At 36.7% G+C, this 21581-nt stretch overlaps 1 protein-coding gene across 4 annotated transcripts; it reads left to right on the top strand.

Moving 5' to 3' along the window:
- The first annotated feature begins 379 nt into the window (after positions 1-379).
- G2E3 (G2/M-phase specific E3 ubiquitin protein ligase) lies at positions 380-20875 on the top strand. 4 transcript variants are annotated; one of them, XM_080346171.1, is made up of 16 exons: positions 380-405; positions 3243-3298; positions 4313-4410; positions 6372-6473; positions 6867-6991; positions 8405-8570; positions 9300-9406; positions 10443-10559; positions 11888-12012; positions 12116-12248; positions 12937-13062; positions 13861-14171; positions 14596-14777; positions 14942-15114; positions 16054-16253; positions 16864-20875. In XM_080346171.1, the coding sequence occupies exons 2-16, from the start codon at positions 3262-3264 to the stop codon at positions 17103-17105; spliced, it is 2244 nt and encodes a 747-aa protein (XP_080202297.1). In that variant the 5' UTR covers positions 380-405; positions 3243-3261; the 3' UTR covers positions 17106-20875. The 4 variants fall into 4 exon arrangements, with proteins under 4 accessions (XP_080202297.1, XP_080202296.1, XP_080202299.1 ...); XM_080346170.1 differs by lacking the exon at positions 380-405 and adding an exon at positions 985-1036; XM_080346172.1 differs by lacking the exon at positions 380-405 and adding an exon at positions 2355-2448.
- The last annotated feature ends 706 nt before the right edge of the window (positions 20876-21581 follow it).

Here is a 21581-nt window from a genome sequence, read left to right as displayed (position 1 = left end):
GAGGGGGTCGACAGTTCGTGCAGCCCCGGCACCTTGTGCGGGCAGAGATGCCACAGGCAGCGCAGACTGCCGCGGCCCCCGTGCGGGGCTTTGCTTCTGCGCGGCGGCGGCGCCAGGAGACGGGCGGCCCGTTAAACCCCAGCGGCAGCAGCGCTGCCCGCGGCGGGAGGGAACACAAGGGGAGTGGCAGCCCCGGGCGCTCCTGCCCGCTGAGTCCGGCCACACAGCGCGGCCAGCTGCCCCTCCGGTCAAGCACCGGGCTCCACTATCGCCCGTCTCCCCGCGCCGATGCAATGCACGGCGGGGCGGCGTGGGGGCGCTGGCTCTCCGCTTCCGGAGCGGCGGCGGATGTTGGGGTTTGAATCGTCTGTCAGTTAGCACGGGCTGCTGGCGGGGCTGCCTTCGGTGAGTAACGCCTCAAGGGGGCTGAGGCTTTTCGGGGCCACCTCTGGCCTCGGGGTTGGCTGAGCCTGGGGATGAAGGGGCGAGCACAGCCTTGCTGCGGGCGAGGAGAGGCGGGTGGGGCGCTGGGCCGCGGAAGGGGCAGTTTGAGCTGCCGTGACGGGGAAGCGGGAGGCCCGTGGTTCTTCTGAGGGGAGCTCGGTGGGGCAGTAACCTGCAACAGCTTCCCGGCCCGTGTCTGGGGGCAGGAGATCGCGGAATAACAAATTACGAAGAAATCTTCCCTCTTCTGTCGCGCTTCTGGGAGGAAAGCTGGCGGGGGCGTCGGGGAGCGTCCCCGGGAGACTCGCCCGGTCCGGCCGCGGGAGGGAGGCGGGACGGGCTCTCTGGGTGGCGCTTCCCACAAAAGCTGTTATGGCTGCTGTGTCCTTTTAAAAGACGGCGGTCGGGTTTCGTGGCTGAACCCGTGTAAAACTCGGACAGTAAGTGGCCACCTGAACCTTAATCGGTTGGGGCTCCTCGGAACGTGGCGGGAGTTCTCCCGCTCCCGCCGGGGGGCTGCTGAGGCGGGACTTTCTCCCAGGACACGGCGACCTGTTATAACCCGTGAGATGAACCGGAGACTCTGTCAAACGTAAGCTCAGGACACGCAGCACTAACGGGTGGGATCTGGAAGGGTTCCGCGAAGTCTTTGTTGGTGTCCTAGAGAAAACGTGCACCAGAAACCTTGCCTTTTAGGGTTATTTGGTCGGGTTTTTTTGGTTGGTTGGTTTTGGGGTTTGTTTGGGGTATGTGTTTTTTTCCCCATCCTGTAATTAAAAAACTCTTTAAAAGCACCTTATGTTCTAGAGCAGTAAAGGGTTATAGAACTTATAAAACTCCTAAATATTCACTCCGAGCGTCTTTTTAGCCTGTTTAGGCAAAGTAGATAGATTTTATTTACGCTTCGGTTTTTATAAACACTGTGGGATAATGTGTTCCTGTCCTGCAAATAGAGGGATCCAGAATCGCTTTGTTCCTGTAGAAAGCCCAGTAGGACTTATGCATGGTGCCTCAGTGGTTGCTCTCTCTATCTTTTAACTTGCAAATTTGAACTCCGGGCCATTTTCATGAAAGAGTTTGAGAAAAATAGAAGGACTTGGGGAGGTAGCGTGTTTTTCTGGAGCCAGGGAAAGGTCGGAAGATGCTTTTCTTGTTTCCGCCCAGATATGTGCTTTCTCCACCTGGTAGGTGGTTATATGTATAGATTGTTTCTTTGTTGTGATACCCTGGTAGATCCAGAACTGTGAAGCTGACTGTGACCATTCTTGGGAGATCTTGAAGAGAAGGGAACATATGTGACCTGTGCGCTTGTCTTGCTTCCCCCTGTACCTGATTAAGCATATTTATTTTTTTGTAATTTTGAAAGAGGGAAGTGTATTTCTCGGCAAACTGGGATCTGGAAGTAATTATTTCATCTGACTGTCGGTGCAGTGTGTGTTCTTAAGAGCCTCTTGACCTAGTTTGGTTGTGGCATTGTTTATTATTTGTTTGTTTTCCCTTTAGACTGTTTACTGGCAAAGGTCTTTTGCGTCCAGCTACTCTGCTTCTGAAGCAAGGTGAAATGGTGTACAGCAGTTGCCTAATGCCTGAGACTTCTGCCTCCATTTTTTTTTCTTTCTCTATGCAACTCCTTTCCTAAAACTCCAGTAAAATGGACTGCAGAACATAATTTGCAATAGTTTGGACTAGCCTGAGGTTTGTTTTTGAAGCCTGAACCTGTCAGGCTTCTGGTTTAGATGTTGGATTTGTTACTGGCTGCCTCCCTACTCACTTTGGCCTGTGTGAAGGAAGTTGTTCACCTACCTGTGAGGTCAAGCATGGATCTGCAAGCAATCACCCATGATTCTTGTCTTGTAAAACTTCTGTAATGCTTTCCTCTGCCTCCTAGGAGAAGGCAAGTCAAACATCTACAGATACATTCCTAAAAGCGTTCTACCTTGCACTAGAGGAAGAATAATCATCTGCTGCAGTGAAGAAACATGTATTTTTAAATTTTTTTCCAAGGTGGGCTAGATTGCATGGTGTGGCACAAAGTAAAGACTAGCTCCCAGTATATCCATGTTAATGTATCTTGGGGATCTAATTTTTGGGGGCATGTGGTGTTTAAAAGAAGTGTGGTTTAGATAAGTGTTTCTAAATTAATTCCCCTGTATGCATGTCCCACATCCTTGTTTTGGATTCCTCGCTGTTGTTTGGGGTTTTTTTGGTGCATGGTTTGTTGGTGGGTTGTTTTTTTTTTCTGTTTTTGTGTGTCTTAGATGAGGATTTCTTTGACTAGGCCAGGATCCTGCCTTTTCTCCAAACAATGGAGACTGTCTTCATAGTTATGTCACTAATCCTACCCAGTTAATTTTTTCTTCTGGGTCCCTCATGCTGTTACAATCTTTATATGAGCAGGAGTCACTGCCACTTCCTTGGTTGTCCTTGGATCAGTATTTTTGATGCTTAAAATAACTACAAACTCTTCTGTACAATTAAGTCTAACTAGCTGTTGCATTGGACTTCTTTATTTTCTCTTTCAAAAATCAAACATCTTGTTTGATAATTTGGGGAAATAGTTATAAGTTGCTACATGTTTCATTGGTCTGAAATTATTTTTTTTGAACACTTGGATCCTGCTTTCTGAACCCTTGTCTCTCATAATAACAGTTTGATTATAATATTCTTTTGTTCTTGATCCCATTTTTACTGAGTTTGGGTGGTTTTTTTCCAATTTAAAATAAAATGTAAAAGTAGACTATAATGGTAATTGTTAATGCACTAGGTGAATTTAACACCTCATTTCTTTTTCATGACAGCCAGCCAGAGGAACTCAGGATGAGTAAAACCAATAATTTTGGCATTCCAAGTCCATGTAAGTAAGGTTTTTATTAAATAGTTATAGAAATCTTTAATCTGCATATACAATGCCAATTACAACTAGCTGTATTTGGACTCAAAGAACAGGTGAATTTTCAGTAATCAAATTGTGTTGGAACCACTCCCTCAGGGAATGAAAAAGAAATAAATTCTAAACTTCCCTGGATTTGTTTGCTGTAATTTGAATATTTAAAAGTAGTCTTTTCTGCAGATGTTTTAAGAACATAACCTTGGGAATTCAGCTGCTAAAATCACATACAGCTGTGTTTGAGATGCATCATTCAGTACTTACATAGGCTGAAGCAGTACCTCTATTCCCATCACTATGACTGTTCTTGATATTAGAATATTGAAAATGTATCGTGTATATGTATTGAGACTTGAAGGGTAGATATTACATTTCCATGGATGTACATTAGTGGGCTAATAACTGCGAAAATGGGGAAATCCTTAAGGTTTTAGTTGACTCCAATGTTGTCTCAAATCCTTGAATGTTTTGAAACTAGCATATGTTTTAAAAGCACTGGTAGCTTATGGCTTGATACAGTCAGGATACCATTCATATGCTTTTCACAAAGGTTATCACACCAATGTACAAAGAAACAGTTGTTTCAGGGATTCTAATGTAGCGATGTCTTAATGTACAATACTAAAAAGAATTGGATTACATTTCACATGCATCTGGACTTTGTTGGCCATTTGATAAGTACCTGTGGGTGATTTGGGAAGAACATTTCAGCTGGGAGCACAAACTGCTTGTGAATTTAGCTTGGGTGATAGCCCTCTCCTGAATTAGCAGGCAGGTTAGGAACTAGAGAAGGAACAAGTAGTACCCTCTTCTGTATTTACTATGGAATGCATTAAGGGGAGAGAGGTCTCTACTGTCCTTTATCTAGCAAGCTACTTCAAGATACATGTGATTACAATATATGAAAGTTACCGCTTTACAGCTGATCCATAGTAATTCCAGTACACTTGCTGTGATTATAAATATGATTCTATATTTTAGTCTGTGTTCTCTGTGGACGGACAGATGACTGCCCTGAAAAGTATGGAGAAAAAAAGACCTATGTGGAACACAATCTCACTGTTCACTATTACTGTTTGGTAAGTATATAGTATTGATCTTGGAGCTTGTCTGTTTTAACTAGAGAAAAAAAAAAAAATGCAACAATTATTAAATAGGAATTGCATGTCCAAACAGTTGTTGTAATAGTTTTGTTGTTGTAAAACTTGAACTGTCAGCTTTAACTTGTAGCCTTGAAGGCTTGTACTTGTGAGGTGCAGCAGATGAAATAAATAAATCCCAACAAGCCGTTATTCAAAGCTAAATTCTGCTCATGACCCATTTAAATGAATGACTTAATTCTCCCAACCTATCATAGCAATGAAAGTACATTCTAAGAGAAAGATAAGATTGCACCCACATATTCACTTCTATAGGAAAGTGTAGTTTCAAAATTTGGAATGTAAAAATTCCACCCCTTGTGGAAAAAGTTGAGAAAAGTTGTCTTTTTTTATTTTCCCTCATTTCTCACTAGTTCTTGCTTGGGTGTGAGTTATTATATAGGACATTCTAACACTAAAGTAATAGTCCTACTTTTCAGTTTAGTAATATGTACCCAACTGATAATATAAAGCTACAGTAATCACTATTTAGTAAAAGCTTGTAATTTGAACAAAGCTATGGACATAAACTACAGTTGAGTATCTTTTGTTATCACACTTGATATTTTCCTAGATTCATATTCTTAAAGGTATACTTAAACTACCTTTCAAACTCTAAATTTTTGCAGGTCTTTACAGTAATATGAATACTTCAAAACATTTTTTGTTAATAAGTACAGTTTGAAATTTTTTTTGCCAAGTTAAAAAAAAAAACAGTCTCAAGAACAATTTGGAATGTTTGTTTTCTCAACCAGTTATTAAAAGATTGTGTTGATTGCAGATGGCTTAATAGGTTGGATATTGAATCCTTTGAAGACTAGGGAGAGTGGAGATTTCCTGAAGTTATATAAAGATAGATTTTTTTTATTTTTTTATTTTTTTTCTTAAATAACTTTTAAGCAGCTGAAAGGAAATGTGTGTTCATGATAATTTTGTCTCATAGAGAAGGCCAAATGAAATGATAGGAAAAAGTCCTTTCCTGATGGAGCAGAACAGCTAGGAAAGTGCATGCTTGCAAAACTGAGCCTTATGATTTATAAGATATTTTACTGTTATGAGCTTCCTGCAGTTGTCTTCTAGGTTTTGGTTCCTGCTTCTTTTTAAAAACAAACAAACAAAATGCTGTGATTTTACTTAATTATAGAGAATATTATATAAGAAAAGAGTTCAGCTAAAAAGAGGCCATTTTTTCTTTACTAAATGTCCTACATTTTGGAAAAAATATATATTTGTTTTTAGTATAAAATTTTACATTTATTCTACCAAAATATTGATCCAGTGCTATAGTTAGAAAATGGTGCTGTGTTGAAATTGTAAAATGAGTTTATAAAGAATAGAGGAGGCATGAAGTTGTGAAACTAGTTATTTCAAGTCTGTGATGTAACTGCATTACTAAGTAACTTTAATCTAAATTATCATGAGGGTCTTCTGACTTGCCTGGTTGATTCTGTTTTTATTTAATTTTCCTCTAAAGTGGTTGCACTTCAGTACAGATACTTCCTACTGTGTGTCATTATCTTCATAGCACAATTGTTATTCACATTACCTAAACTAATGTAATTTTACTTCCTCTGAAGCTTTATACGCTGAAAATAATTGTTTGACAATTATCTGAATAGTCTGTATACTCCAAAAAGAAGGTAAAGTACACCATCTAGGACTCTACAACATTACATAAGACTGATGTTATGAAATATTTATTTTCATGTTACGGGTTACTATTCCCTATTGTGTCATATCAGATGAAAACACAGAGATGTTTTGGATCAGTGTTTTTAATCATCGAAATGTTTGTGCACAAGCTTTGTTAGACTAAACTTCTCTCTTGCTTGACAAACGCAATGTAAGTAATTTTAAATCTTTAGGTGATTTTTTAAAAAATGCTTAATTTGTTTTCATAGTTGATGTCAAGTGGCATTTGGCAGAGAGGGGAAGAAGATGAAGGTGTAGATGGATTCTTAATCACAGATATTAGAAAAGAAGTAAATAGAGCTGCAAAACTGGTAAGAATGAAGTCTTTGGTATTTACAAGGGAAAAAAAATAAATTTAAATGCACTTAGTGTTGGTTGTGGGGTTTGTTTTCTTTTCCTTCTGCAATGGGCAGTGTGCTGAACCCATTCAAGCATCTGAATTTTACATTTAAGTAGCAATTATAATGGATGATAAAACCTGCAGAATTTTGCTAACATTTTTATTTCCTGGGTGTGTTGCCAATAAATTAAAAAGAGCAAATTACACATGCATAATATCTCATGACATTATGCCAAACCTCAAGCTGACATTATATAATTTTATGAATGCAACTAAACTGTAGGTACTGTTAGTCAAATTCCTGTAATTTTACTTGGACTTTAGATGTTAATATTCTGTTATTTCTAAAACAAATTATTCCTAGACATGTAACATCTGTAAGAAGAAGGGTGCTTCAATTGGATGTGTAGCTCCCAAATGCAAACGAAGTTACCATTTTCCTTGTGGGATACAAAAAGAATGTATTTTCCAGTTCATGGAAGACTTCAGGTAAGTTCTGGGGCTTTCGTTGCTTTTAAATTTTCCATTAACTTTATACAGGAGGTGATTTGTTTTTTCCATGGCTTGTCATTTATAATTAACAGTCTATTCAATTACATCTGGGTATCTAAGAAAAAATATCTGAGATGGACTACTGGAGAAATGGGTTTAATATCAAATGTCTAAAAAATGTTTTATTTTCTTTTACTATCACCTGTCCAGCATCTTGGCTGTAGGCAAAAACTCTTGAGTACATTTGATAATGGCTTTTTTTCTGCCTGCTGTAAGCTGAGTTTGCAGGGTGGATAGACTTGCAGGCACTTTTACTTCTTAAATCATATTAAGTCAAGCACATGTAAAAATAATGCATTTTCATAAAGGTTTCTTGTAGAGCTGCATTTCTTGGCTTATTCCTTTGAGTTTGTACAAAATTAGAAAATTTATCACACTACCTAGACTCTGCATAGTCAATGTGCAAACTCAAAATTACTCCTTTAACATCACGGTGACATTGAAATATAGGAAGATCTTGAGGTGCTGAGTAGACAGGAAACCCATTATTTGGACCAAAGGAAGTTTTGAGAAAAAGGAGGTATCTGCAATTTACAGAGCATCAGTTGGCAATATGCTTCTTCCTTTCTGTTGTTCTATTGACTTGCTCTGTTGGGTATGTAATTTGTTAACGTGTGTGTTGTGGTTTAACCCTGATAGGCAGCAGAGTACCACACAGCTGCTTGCTCCCTACCCCTAGTGGGATGGCGGAGAAAATCAGAAGGGTAAAAGTGAGGAAACTCATCGGTTAAGATAAAGACAATTTAATAGGGAAAGCAACAACTGCATGCACAAGCAAAGCAAAATAAGGAGTTAATTTACTGCTTCTCGTTGGCAGGCAGATCCTTAGGTATTTCCGGGAAAGCAGGGTTCCATCGTGTAGCAGTCACTTGGGAAGACAAATACCGTAATTCCAAATATCTCCGTATCCTCCTCCATTCCCTCAGCTTTATTGCTGAGCATGATGTCATATGGTATGGAATGTCCCTTTGGTCAGTGGGGGTCATCTGTCCAAGCTGTGTGCCCTCCCAGCTCCTTGTGCACCCCCAGCCTGTTTGCTGGTGGAGTGATGTGAGGAGCAGAAAAGGCCTTGACACTGTGCAAGTACTGCTTGGCAATAACTAAAACATCCTTGTGTTGCCAACGCGGTTTTCATCAGAGATCCAAAACACAGCCCCATGCAAGCTTCTGTGAAGAAAATAACCTCTGTCCCAGCTAAAACCAGTACTTGTCTGCCTTTCTAGTTTGTTGTACAGCGTTTATTCATGAAAAACAGCTGTAATACAGAATTCATTTTGGTATCTTCAAATTTTATGAGGAAGCTTCTTAAAACCTTGTTTTGATAAGGGAACCTCAAATTACTTTTTCTAGATCTTACTGTTGGGAACATAAACCAGTCCAAAAGATTTCAGATGAAGAATCTAGGGGAACTTCACAGTGTACAATATGTCTGGATTTGGTTGAACAGATTCCAATGTACGCCGTATTGAAAAGTCCTTGCTGTAAAAATGCTTGGTTTCATCGAGAATGCTTGCAGGTAACACAGGTTCTTTTTTTCCTTTTGCCTTTTCCCTTTCTGTGGGGATCACATTTCTTTTGTGTTTAAAAATAATGGAAGAGTTGCTTAAAATTGTATTAAATTGTTTAGGATTAGTGTAGGCAGTAGGTATGGAAATATACTAGGTTATGTACTAGGTTTGAAGGACAATATGCAATTTTGTGTTTTGGAGACCAGTGTCTTACAAGAAGACTCTTTCATTTTGGTTTGGTTTTTTCACACTAATCATTCCCGTTCCCCCTGTTGCTGCATACGTGATATACTTGAACATTTTTAAGTTATTTTGGGGAACTGAAGTCCAGCCTAGGTGGTTGCCTTCTTGCAAGACATGTGGAGAATCTAAATGCTAAAAATGTCATTTATCCATCATGGGTTCTTTGCTTATGTCTAGAGCTGGAAAAAGTTGTAAGGTTCTTTTTGTAAGCTCACTCTAGCTCGTGAGAGGTTGAATGAAAAGGATTGACCTTTTCTTTATGAACCTGATTCTAGCATGGGAACTCTTATCCTCTAAGGGAAAATGCTCACCATTTGCTTCAATGTCAAGTGACATCATGATTGATGTCAGCTTTAACATCCATGTCATGACAATATGCATGAATGTAATGGTTATAGATATTAAGGCATTATTTATTGGCATCCTAAGGATGGTAGTAATTCAATAATTGTTTTTGTGGCTGTTTTTTTGTTTGTTTTTTTCTCTTGACACAGTATCAAGCTTTGAGTGCTGGGATATTTTTCTTTAGATGTACAGTATGTAATAACAAGGACAAATTTCAGAAAGAAATGCTGAGAATGGGTATACACATTCCAGAAAAGTAAGTAATTTTGTAAATAATCACTCTACTATAAAAACTTTATAGGTGTTAGAGCTATGTTTTATTTTTCTATAGGACTGCATCTATTAATATGTGACAACATAGTCCTATTTTCAATGGGAGGATTGTTTGGTTTGGAAAGGAGTAGCCTGTTCTCTTTTAGTAATGCATAAAAAGCGTCAAAGGCCAGATTAGTCATCTCAAACATAAAGCAGGAAGATCTGAAAAGTGATTTTTAATACCATGATTCGATCAAGGACCTATTTAAAAAACCAAAACACTTCTTAAACACAATTGTTTCTCATTAACACAAAGGTTGCCGAGAAGTGTATTTTCTGTGCCCAAGTTTTCAAATTATTTTGATTTCTTTCCAGATAGTATTATAACTGACTGATTACTCAGCCATACAGCTTCCATCTTCTCTCAAGAGATTGTTAAGGATATGTTTAGTATAACAACTGCTTCTAAAATTCTGATCTGCTTTTTATAAGTTTCCACCATTTGATGGGGCTCAAAATAAGAGAGAAAGTGATCAGAATGTTTCTTTGTTGGAAGTATTATTCATTAATAATTATTAATCTCTTCAGAGGCTACCATTAATTTCCTCCAGAGACAGAAGCTCAAGATTTTAGATAGAAAGAAGAGTCAAAGTACTTGATGAACTTTGCTGTACTGGCCTGGAGAATTCTGAGTAACCTTTCATGGGTAACTTGAGCAGACTGCTGAAACAAATACCCATGTCTGCTGTGAGAGAGAAAGCGGAATGATACAAAACAGAGCAAACATGCACTGAGGTCATAGGAAAAATACTAAATACTTCAATCAAAATAACTGTACACAAAAGTCTGGATGTATATTTTATAGTATTATTTTGTTGTTCCTAGACTCTTTCCCCTCTCAGTTGTCTAGCTGTTGCCTAGAATATTACATGATTGGTTATTCATGTGGTTATTACATGCTTCTTTTCTGAAGACAGTAACCTATTTAAACAATCAGAAATACAGTTGTAATAATAGATCTTCTGCCTTGTTTATAGGGATGCATCTTGGGAACTTGAAGAAAATGCATATCAAGACCTACTGCAATGTTATCAACACTGTGACATTAGAAGATGCCGCTGCAAGAAAGGAAGAGACTATAATGAACCTGATAGGTACGACACTTTTGCAGGAAGGTATAACCTAGGTTGGCATAGTTCTTTGGTGTCATGGTTTGTTGATTTGGTGTGCTTTTGTGTTGGTGTGTTTAGTTTTTGTTGTTGTTTTTCTGGGTTTTGTGGTTTTGTTTGTTTGTTTTACATTTAAGTGTTTTAAAACCTGATGCTTAAAAGTATTAATGTCAAGCCAAGACACAATGTCCAAATAAAAAATTTGTTGTACTCCGTATAATCATAGTATTTCAATCACAATTTTCTCTAATCGGATTATAAAAGCCAAGCAAACCAAACCAATCAATTATCAGTTATCTTGTCGTTGGTCTCATTCGATACAGAGCTGAAGGAGAATTTGCACATCCATATAACATGTAGAAAAATATGTGCTTAAATTAACGTTGTGTATCTTTCATCCAAAATTTAATTCAACAATTTAATAATAGTTAGAATATTAATACTTTAACAGAAATTAATTAAAGTATTGGACTTAGCTGAACACTAGCTGTGTAAAATCAGTCTAAAATCAATCTAGCTGTGAGCTGTCCCTCTGCATGCAAATGGCAGCTAGAATATTACTGATAGCTTAGGGGGGTTTGAGTGATCATGTAAAAGGCTTTATTCTGCTCTACCACTTGCTTAATTTTTGATTAACAAGTTCATTTTCTGCCTTCTCTCTTGTTTCATTTGTGTGCTTCTGAAATGTGTACCATCCATTGGCATGTCCAGTAGACATTAACTTTGCTTTGTACAAACTTGGCCAAGCATTGCTTGGTTCATTCATGGCATGTGTACACCTCAGGATTTACTTTGCCTTTAAGAGTTGTACCTTAAGCTTCCAATATTTGAATTAGTATCAGTCACATTGTTCCATTGTATGTTTAAGCAAAATTGAAGTAATCTGAACAAAAAACTAACAAACACTGTCACTAATGAAGAGTCTTATTCAGAATGTGTAAGAATAATCAGATATGCTGCTTTAAAAAATTTACCATTTGGAAAAGTTGTATGGTGCATACCCATAAAACACAGAGGAAGTTGCTGGCTAGCAACATGAGGAGAAAATATTAGCTGTAAGCTTCAAGGCACACTATAACTCATAGCTTCTTTCAATACAAGATGCCGGAACATGGGTAGCTTTTTTTAACTATAGTTGCAGCCAGGAATTGCAAGTACATATTTTCTGAAGAAAGTTCCCCTTGATTATGTACAGTCCTACCAGATTGATAAAATCATGCTTTGTTAGTTTAGTGTCTGGGTTACGCTTACTGTTAAATATTCTTTGTTTTAACTAGCTTCATTATTCTAAATACGTAAGTTTTTTATTTTAGTAAATGGGAAATAAAGCGTTGCCAGTATTGTGGTTCCCGTGGAACTCATTTGGCCTGTTCATCTATGAAGTCATGGGAGCAAAACTGGGAATGCACGGAATGCAGAAGTATCCTTGCAAAATCAGGTAAAGTTATGGATGTGACAGTGACTTCTTAAAATGATAAATTTTAATGCCATGTATTTTACAACTAGCAAATTCACTAAACTAGTGTAATTTAATCCTATAGGGAACTATAGCAAACAGAAGAAGCGTTCTTTGGCTACCTTGGAAAAGACGGGTGGAACAACTTGTTTGCTGGAAGAGCCATCTCCAAAGTGCCCTCGACAGTCACCTGGGTCTCAACGCAATTTTCTTCTCCAGTGTGTAATTTTCTGTTTTCAATCAGAAACTATAACATAAAATAGTACTTAAACATCAGGAGGTGAATGGCTTATTCTGTAGCAGAAACTGCTTACACTAAATTGCAAATTGAATAAAATTGGAGTAGAGTTTAGTGATTTAAGTTTTCTGACTAAGCCATGATCTCTGTAAATTTGCTATAGTTATTCACATTCTATAGCATGTAAACCAGTTTTTACTTTGATAAAATTAGATCCTTGTAGAAGGAATCTTAACAATTTAGATATAACTTCAAATGTACAAATGGCAAAACTTAAAGCTGAGGTTGCTTATCAGTATTTTCTCCATGTCATTTGTGTGCTAGAAATCTATTTTACAGAAATATATATGTAAAGAACATTTTCCTCTGCTATAATAAAAACTTTTCAAATCTGTGAAAACTAAAATTTTAGGTTTTATTTCATTGTGTCTGGAAGGATTTCCATCTCATGTACAGGATACAACTAAAAATGGGTCCTAAACCCACCACATAGTAAAATACTGAATTATTTTTTAAATTGTAGTTCAGGTACTGATGAGCTTTATGTAAATGAACATACAAATGAGATTCAGTACTGAAATAGGGGGTAGTTATGTTGCTACCTTAAAATAAGAAGTGTTTATCCATTCTTCAATTGTATCTTTTTAAAATACTGTTTTGGCTTATAGATCACCAAAAATAATGTGCCAGAACAACTTGTCAGCCTGCTCTCACCTAGAACTTCCAGCATCCAACAGAGTCATGATGTCCTTATCTCCACTGATGTCAAACAGGAACTGGTCCCTGAGGAAAAAGTATTTTCTTCTGGTTTTCTTACATTGAAGAGTAATTTAGCACATGACTTTATACCATATTTCCTAGAGAACATGGCAGTGGGGATGTCTGCATATATGTGTGTGTGTGTTTGTGTATATAGTGGCTATCTATATTTGTGTGTATATATAGTCACTGCAAAAAATGGAATAGTAGACTGAAGAGCTAAAGGCATAACTTAAAGGCCTCTGTTTCTAAATGCTAGGGGGCAGTGAGAAGAATGATACCTATTGAGAATTTTTAGGTTAGGTAATAAAGGGATCAAAACCCAGAAACGAGTATTTGTCCTTACTGAAGCATGGTAGCCATTCTTTAGAAAAGGGGGAATAAAAAGAATCCTCTAATTACTTTATTCAAATTAGACATGTCCTGAATTTTCAATGTTTTTGCATTTGTACCATAGGAATAGTTCAGGATTATACTAAAATCAGTGGTTAAAAACATGTTGTAATATAGACTATTCAGGTTAAGAATGCAAAATTCATTGTCTTGTGAGTTATTAATTTATTAGTCCTACCTGTAACACGTGCTAAAACTTTGAGGGAATTAGTTACTTCTAGTAGGTAGAGTATTTGCAATAGTTTTTTGATTGCAAGTTAGAAAACAAGGAAGGGATCTTATTTAGCCTAGTGTATTATGTTTTAAATGAGAACTGCAACATATCAACCAAAGTGTTTAAAGAGGCCTTATTCTTAAAAGGTTTTAGAATGTTTCTTGTATAACTGTTGCTAATTATGAATCATAATTTCATCTGAAAATAACCTGCAATTTTCTTGTAGGCATTTAAGAGAGCAAAGAAGAGAAGCTTCTAATATACTGAAGGAGTTAAAGCTGCAAGTTAATACAAAAACTACAAGGCTTAACATCAATGCAGAAAACATCTGGAACAGTGCTTTAAAAGGATTTAAACAGCGCAACTTCAATCCTATGAAGACCATTGAGATAAAATTCACAAATGGTAAAAATAGATCCAAGACAGATGCTTCTGCTGCTTCAAAACACCGTTTCTTCCAGTTATTAATGCATCACCTTCAGAACTCATCATTGTTTGAGGGCTCTTCTGCAAAGAACTTGGCCCTTGATTTTCAAGGTAATTAAATGCTTTGTTCAAAAATACATGAAGAACTATGTAACTTGAAAGGTTTTTAAATCTTCAGCCAGTATGACTGTCAGTTCACAGTTACAGGCCTGATGGATAGATATTGGGTGTTGAATTTTTTTGCCTTTCAATTCTAAAGGGAGGTGGGGTGTGGATGTGTAATAACAAAAAAAAACCCTTGGTTTAGTTGAAAAAGTTGATGAAAACCAAGAAAATACAGCATATAATTAGACTTGGGACTTTTTAATTAACTACAAGTGAATTTCTTTCTTCCTGACTCACTTTCTCTGTTACTTATTTTCCTTTCCTCTCCTAAATTGGGAAGGAATTGCATTATGACATTTTTCTATTAAAAAATTGAGGATCACAAATTATTTTTATGCATAATATAGTAATTTTTTGTTTTCATTTGCAGCTGTAGAAGAGAATCTTTATTTTGAAGCTGGTAAAATGATTGCAGTTTCTCTGGTTCATGGTGGCCCGTCTCCTGGTTTCTTTTCCAAAACACTGTTTGATTGTCTTGTCTATGGTCCAGAGAAGGTGAAGCCAGCTCTAGAAGATGTTGCTGATGTTGATGTAGCACAAACAATAAAAATGGTAAATAAAACTAAACTTATTGGCAAATTCTTGTTCAACACTATATTTAGAGATAAAGGCTGATTAAATATAACTTTGATTCAAATTTAAAAGCATATATATATATATAAATATAAATACACATGCATGTAGTAAACATTCCTAACTTTTATCTTCTGATACAGATAAAATATGCAGATAGTCTGGCTGAACTACAGTCTACAATACACGACTGTTATGAATTCCTTGCTGCTGCTGGATGTTTAAGACCTATAACATCTTTGTGCGATAAGAAGATGCTGGTGAATGACATATTGATCCATCATGTAATCAAGAGAATCATTTCACCCTTAGAAAGGTTTGCTTTGTTTTAGTTTGCAAACTTCCTGGGTGTTTTCCTCACTGAAATACTAAATACCAAACAGCTTTTGAGTGTCTCTGTGGATAGGGACTGTACAGCCTCACTGGGCAACCTGTGCTGGTTCTCTGTCACCCTCACAGTAAAAAAGTGTTTCCTGATGTTCAGATGAAACCTCTGGTCCTGGCACTGGGCACTGCTGCCTGCTTCCGACTTCTTCGCACACTCCCTTAGATACTTATACACATTGAGGTTCCACCTGAGCCTTCTCCTGGCTGAACAGTCCCAGCTCTCAGCCTTTCCTCACAGGGATATGCTCCAGTCCCTTAAGCATCCTACTGGCCCTCTGCTGGGCTCTCTCCAGTATGTGGGGACCCCAGAGCTGGACACAGTGCTCTCAGTGAGGCTTTACCACAGTGCTAAGCAGAAGCATCAGCTCGTTTGACCTGCTGGCACCACAGTTCCTAATGCAGCCCAGGATACCATTATCTGCATTTGCCACAGAGAGAAATAATGGCATGTAAACATATGGAGACTGCAGAAGCCAAGTGAAGGCTTTTAGAACACCTCATTTTACCTAAGGACAATTAATTTAAACTGCTTTTATAGGGATATTTGTAAGAAAGAAATTCAGTATGTTCTTACATAAAAATTAAAAGTAAATTATGTTCATACAGTAAAATACCAGGAAATGAAGTTAATTTCTGCATATCACTGATATGTTCCACAGAAACACTTTGTTAAAATGAGAATTAAATTGATTTACACGATTTAAAAAAATGAGACTACTATGTACACCTTATTGACAAGACTTGAGGACTGAGGAAGGGGAAACTTTTACTATGTCCAGTGTTACAGCTTTATAAAATGCAACATACAATTAGTTACCTACTGGATTTCTGACATGTGCTCACTTTTTTCCCCCCTCCCGCCTCCTAGTTTTAGGCAAGGTTTGAAAACTCTTGGTGTACTAGAGAAAATGCAAATGCATCCAGAAGCATTCTCTAGCATATTGTGCCACAAACCTGAAAGACTTTCAGCAGAAACCATTTGTGATCTGTTTAAAATCCATTCCTCATCAGATGTAGATAAGGTTCAAGGTGCTGACTTTTGGATGGGTTATTTGCAAGATGTGGAAAGTAAGTAGTTTTTTCTTTTCTTTTCTTTTCTTTTCCCCCTTCCCTGTTGAGGTTATTTAGCTGTTGGTATAAATACGGGGTTTGGTTTTTTAATGCTCAGTGGGGTAAATAAGTGAAGATTTTGAGGTCACTGTCAGTTCCTAATTGTTGCTTCTTCCACTTCTTTCTTACTAATGATAACTTCTGAAACTGTTTTCCAATCATAATCAAACTTAAAAGAGGTAAATATCTGTGACTAAAAAAAAAGGGACAAGCAAAAAAAACAAAAAAACCCAACAACTTCAGTGATACAGAAAAATCCTTTAATCCCCTTTCCTCAGGTTTGCTGTGAACTTACTCGTATTACAGTGTTTGTGTCAAAAATAGAGAACAGTGGTCTCTTTTTGCAGAAGAGTTATTTTTCTGTTTGCCTAACATTCTTCAGAACTAACCCAAGTGGGCTTTTCTTGCTAAAATTTTTCTTATTTGGCCATATATCTGCGTATTCATTCAGCATATTGGTCTGGGGTTTCCTGGTTTCAGGGTTTTTTTTCCTCTAGCATTTAACATGCAGCATAATGGTCTCTGAGTAACAGCCAATGAATGATACAACCTAATCCTGTTTTTTCAGGTGGTGAGTCTGTAGTGACGTTGGAGGATATTCTGTTCTTCGTAACAGGCTCTCACTCTGTACCACCCATTGGTTTTGATCCTGAACCTACTATTAAGTTTTCGCATAGAAGATATCCCACTGGAAACAGATTCCTTAATTGCTTAGAGCTCCCTATAACAACAACATATGAGCAGTTTAAAAATAAAATGGATTTGACAATCAGAAACACACTAACAGTCGAAAGAGAATTTAGCTTCTGAACTGGATGCTGGAAACTTCAGTTTTCTGCAGGAACGTCTGTTTGGAAATCGCTACTGTATTTTTAGACAGCATGCTCTCAGCCTTTTCTCACTTCTCTTCCAAAGATATGCTAAAAGTAGTAATCCTGTAAGTTGGAAAATTATTTTCAAATGAAAATACACTTCAACTTTTGAATCATCTTGTTTGTAGTTGGCTTTAAGAGTCAGCAATCTCTTGCAGAAGTACTTTAAATGTCTACTTTTGCTGTAGACACCTATGAAATGTTACAAAACTCTCTAACATTCTAGTTAATTCCCACAGGTAAGTATGTTGAGTGTATAACATCAGTAACTTATTTATCAAAGCCAAGTCAGGTACATTTTGAAGATAACTGCTGCAGAGCTTTGTCTCGGGTAAAATGGTGATGCTATTTTTCAGTTGTTCCGTGTATATTTTTTTAATATTGATGATTCATTTACATTTTGATGATTCATACAAATGTATGAATGTTAAGAAACTTGGAGTTTTAAGTCACTATGGTTAGTGCGTTGAAATAGAATTCAGGTCTGAAGAAAAACCAGGCAAAATAATAAGGCACAAGAACAAAATGTGGTGGAACTCCAGTTTCTCTTGTTAAACAAAACCTTTGGCATTTGCAGATGTTTCTACATTCTGCTGTTATACATTAGTTTTTAATTGTACATGTAGCCAAAATAATAAAGACTAGAAGTAAATCTTGAATATGCAACAATAAGTGGTCTTCCAAAATGAAATGAGTTAAACTTAATGCTATTGAGTATGAAAATATAGGAATTTGTTGCTCATTAGAACATGTTACTTCGTCTTTAATGTCAGTATTTTCATAGGAATATGCACTAAAACCATTAAACTAAAGGTAGTCTACCATCAAACTTGTCAGTGCCTGACACTTTTCTAGCTTTTAGTCTAAACTCTTCCCGTTTAATTGTAGGTGCATTCTGAGCAACCTCAACTGTACAAAATATATTTCAGTTCCGCAGTATTTGTATAAATACCATTAAGCCATATAAAAGATAAGAAGTGAAGCCCCTAAACTGTAACACTTTATTGTTACTAATACTAAAACTGTGAGACTAAAAGGACATTTAAGTACAGTTTTTTAAAAATGTATGCAGGTCTCTCTTTTGAAATGACTATTTCCACCCTTTAAGTTTGACCACCTATACTGCATCCTAAACATAGATTGTGTTATACATGTGCATAGATATACATATCTAGATACGCGCACATTCTTCAAAATACTGAAAAGTAGTCATACTCTTTGTTTAATTAATATAGCTTGGTTTTAATTGAAAATACAAGGAGGATTGCTTTACTCTTTTTGAATGCCTTGACAAGAAATTACACCCACAGGAAATTACGAATGGATAGGTGCTTCTAGTAAAAAAAATAATCCAAACTAACCTGGTTTCTGGTTTATGGTTCATTGCAAATATTCCTCTAATTGACAGATTGCTTTACTAGATGCTAATTGCACAGCAGCGTACTGCAACTCGGGAACTATGGAAGTGGCAGTCAAGTCTCACTAAATTTAAGAACATGCTATGAAGGGTTAAAGACAAAGAGGCAGATGGGTATTTAAATTGCACAGTTCATTTAACAATAAGCAGCTATTTTGAAATCTTTCTTCAACTGCTATATCTCCTCTTTCTTTCTTGATCTTGGGAGAGGTGCTAATCTTTTGTTAGACAGACCTGTTTCTGTCACTGGATAACAAAAGTGACCGTGCCTTTTTTAATTTCAGCGTTTCTGAGGGAATTATTGCAAGGCTTAGATCAAGCATTTCTCACTACTTTCAAATAGCTAAAACAATCTAATCTCAAAGTCCTGTCATTAAAAATTTAAGAATATTTGAAATTAAGGAAGAGCTAGTGGTATTTTTCTGGTTCTTAGCCAAAAGCATATTAAAGTTTCCTTTAAAATCAGTGTATAAGCTCTTGCAGAATGTCATTTGACTTGTTAATATACTCTTTTCTCATTCTTTACTGATATTTTTTTTCTCCAATAATATTCCATGTTTGTCATCTCTGCATAATTTTTGAATGTCATACTGCCAATAACCTCTTTATATCCTTACCCTTCAGAATGGTCTGCTACCATTATAAGGAAGGTGTTTTGTTGCAAATGTATTTGCTTAGTAAGGATTCATGTTGTCTGTTCATATTTTTAAAATATAGCAATGAGTCTCCTGCAGATAGAGTATAGTACTTTAGAAATGAGCGGCGTACCCAGTGCAGTGTTCCTTTTTCTTACCTACTTGGAGACAAATGTCTTCTGTAATATTATGTTGTTTGTCTGTATGGAAGGTACAGAACTTACAGAAGTAGCAAGCAGAGTGTGGATAACTTTAAAGGACAATTCTTGGACTTTTGGTACCTGCGATGGCAAGGGATATTACTTAGAACTTGGAATAAACTGCATTTTAAAATATTTCATGGAGAAAGAAATAGAAGGTAATGTGAATAGAAGGCTTTAAAAAGTATCTAAGACAAAAATAGGGTTCACACCTTTTATTGTTTTAGTTTTGAATTCAGCAGTTGATAGATTTTATATAAAGGTAGAACTAACCTATCTGTCAGCTGTAAGAGAAATCTTAATTAAACTTTAAAACTATCTGCTATACAACGCTATATCAAAACATGGAATTTGTAAAATCCTGTAGTTACTAATATTGCTTGAAAAGATTTTGCTAATACAGAACTTTTTCTTGTTTTCTAATATTGATGTTTACACATGCAGGACAAATTGTCTTTCCTTTCTTGTCAGTTTGATAAGTTCCATCTAGACATTGTAAAATAATATGTGATATATTCAAGTTAAATTCCTAACTCCTGCTATGGAGAGGAGCCTCCTGTCTTTTGGTCATTTTCAGCTTTCAGTTATATAGACCAATTTTACATTTCCTCTGTTTATTAAAATTTCTGTTGAACAAGCTGATGTCCAATCCATCAAAACACAGAAAGGCCTCTTTTTGTCTGGATACCATAAGAGCAATTTCCATAGCTATAATGACCACCAGGTTTTAATTGCTATGGCAGGTCACTGAAGTGCAATATTATTGGGTAGTTTTCATTTTACATGAACTTTAACCTGAGGCACCTGTGGAAATCAGGGAAGTTGTGTACTTTGAGTATTTCTGTATATACATTAGCTGTTGTGTATTAAGTATGTTTTTATAGAAGTTACATCTTTGTCAGGGCCACAAGAGAACTATTGCACTCCTCTTTGGGTTTAGCCAAAGAACTTCACCCCTCAGCTTCTGCATCAAACCCTAAGCTTCCATCTGGAATTAGCACATCAAATAAGCTATTTATTTTCTAGAGTGATCATTTCCTAGTTAACAATAATAGATTAGTATTAGTGGTTTAGTATGGCCTCCTTAAGAAGCACATATAATTAAAAAACAAACAAACAAAACAAAACAAGCCCTCAAATATTTTAGATCTATGTCTGAAAAAACAAGGGATAAGAAATTTCTGTGACTTGCTTTCACCCATGCAAGGGATGCTTACTAGAAAAAGCTGATAGTATTTTTACCTTGTTTATGGGTGAAATATAGTCAAAAGAAGTTAATATCAGTTCATATTTAGAGTCTAAATCATTGTGTGCCACAGCATTGACTTTTTTCATTAAGATGTTCAGTCTTGGGATTGGAAGACTTGCAGATTTTGAGAGGTATATTTAACATGTAAAGCAAAGTATTAGTCATTATTAACACTCACATTCTGCGTGTGCATTTTGAAAACTATCAAAAAATTCTCATTCAAATAGAAGGAAATGCAGCTCTGGAGGCTACAAAATGTCTTTTAAAACTTATTTTCATTTTGTATTATATGGGGAAAGCATTTTAAAGCTCAAGCTTCCTTTTCTTTTTTTACTTAAGGGAATTGCTGGTTGGGTAAAAAAAAATGAAATGCAAGAACTTCTGCAATGTCAAATAATGTGTACAAAAAATCATTGTCAAAATACTAAGGTTTGTAAAAAGAACAATGCAGCCCTCTGATTTTTGTATTGCATATACAATGTTATTTTAAAACTTATGCTAATTAGAATATTATGTAAGAAAGTATGATTTTGTAAATACTTCTAGCTCTAACTTGAACTGCAGGATCAGTGCTTGAAGTGTTGCATCTTCAAGCAATGTTATACTTGACAGGTGTAGCATCAGTGTTGAAATAATTGGTAATTGTGGGAAATAACTGTATCTGTCTGAAGTGCAATAAAGCCATAAATTTCTGTTGGAGTAAGTATGTAACTTCAGTGGTTTTATTTCAGTACTTTGATGGGTTTTAGCTCTAGAAGTGTCATCACTGTTTTCTGTAGTTTGGTTTGTGTACCTATGGACACCTTTCTGTACATCAATACTGTTAGGGTGAGTGGGACTGTTCCCCTGTGGGATTTGTTAGTGCGCAGCTGTAAAGCAGAGCCGAGGTGGATGCTGCCAGAGCCTGAGAGAA

Source organism: Nesoenas mayeri, assembly GCF_963082525.1.
Source record: "Nesoenas mayeri genome assembly, chromosome: 5".
NCBI classification, from domain to species: domain Eukaryota; kingdom Metazoa; phylum Chordata; class Aves; order Columbiformes; family Columbidae; genus Nesoenas; species Nesoenas mayeri.
Note: the sequence above shows the minus strand (reverse complement) of the source record. Positions and strands in the feature narration are given on the sequence as shown.

Coding starts and splice junctions, on each gene's coding strand:
- G2E3 (XM_080346170.1), top strand. CDS start 1,014: ATGAACCGGAGACTCTGTCAAAC. Junction 4,411..6,371: donor CTGTTCACTATTACTGTTTG/GTAAGTATATAG, acceptor TTGTTTTCATAG/TTGATGTCAAGTGGCATTTG. Junction 8,571..9,299: donor TTCATCGAGAATGCTTGCAG/GTAACACAGGTT, acceptor CTCTTGACACAG/TATCAAGCTTTGAGTGCTGG.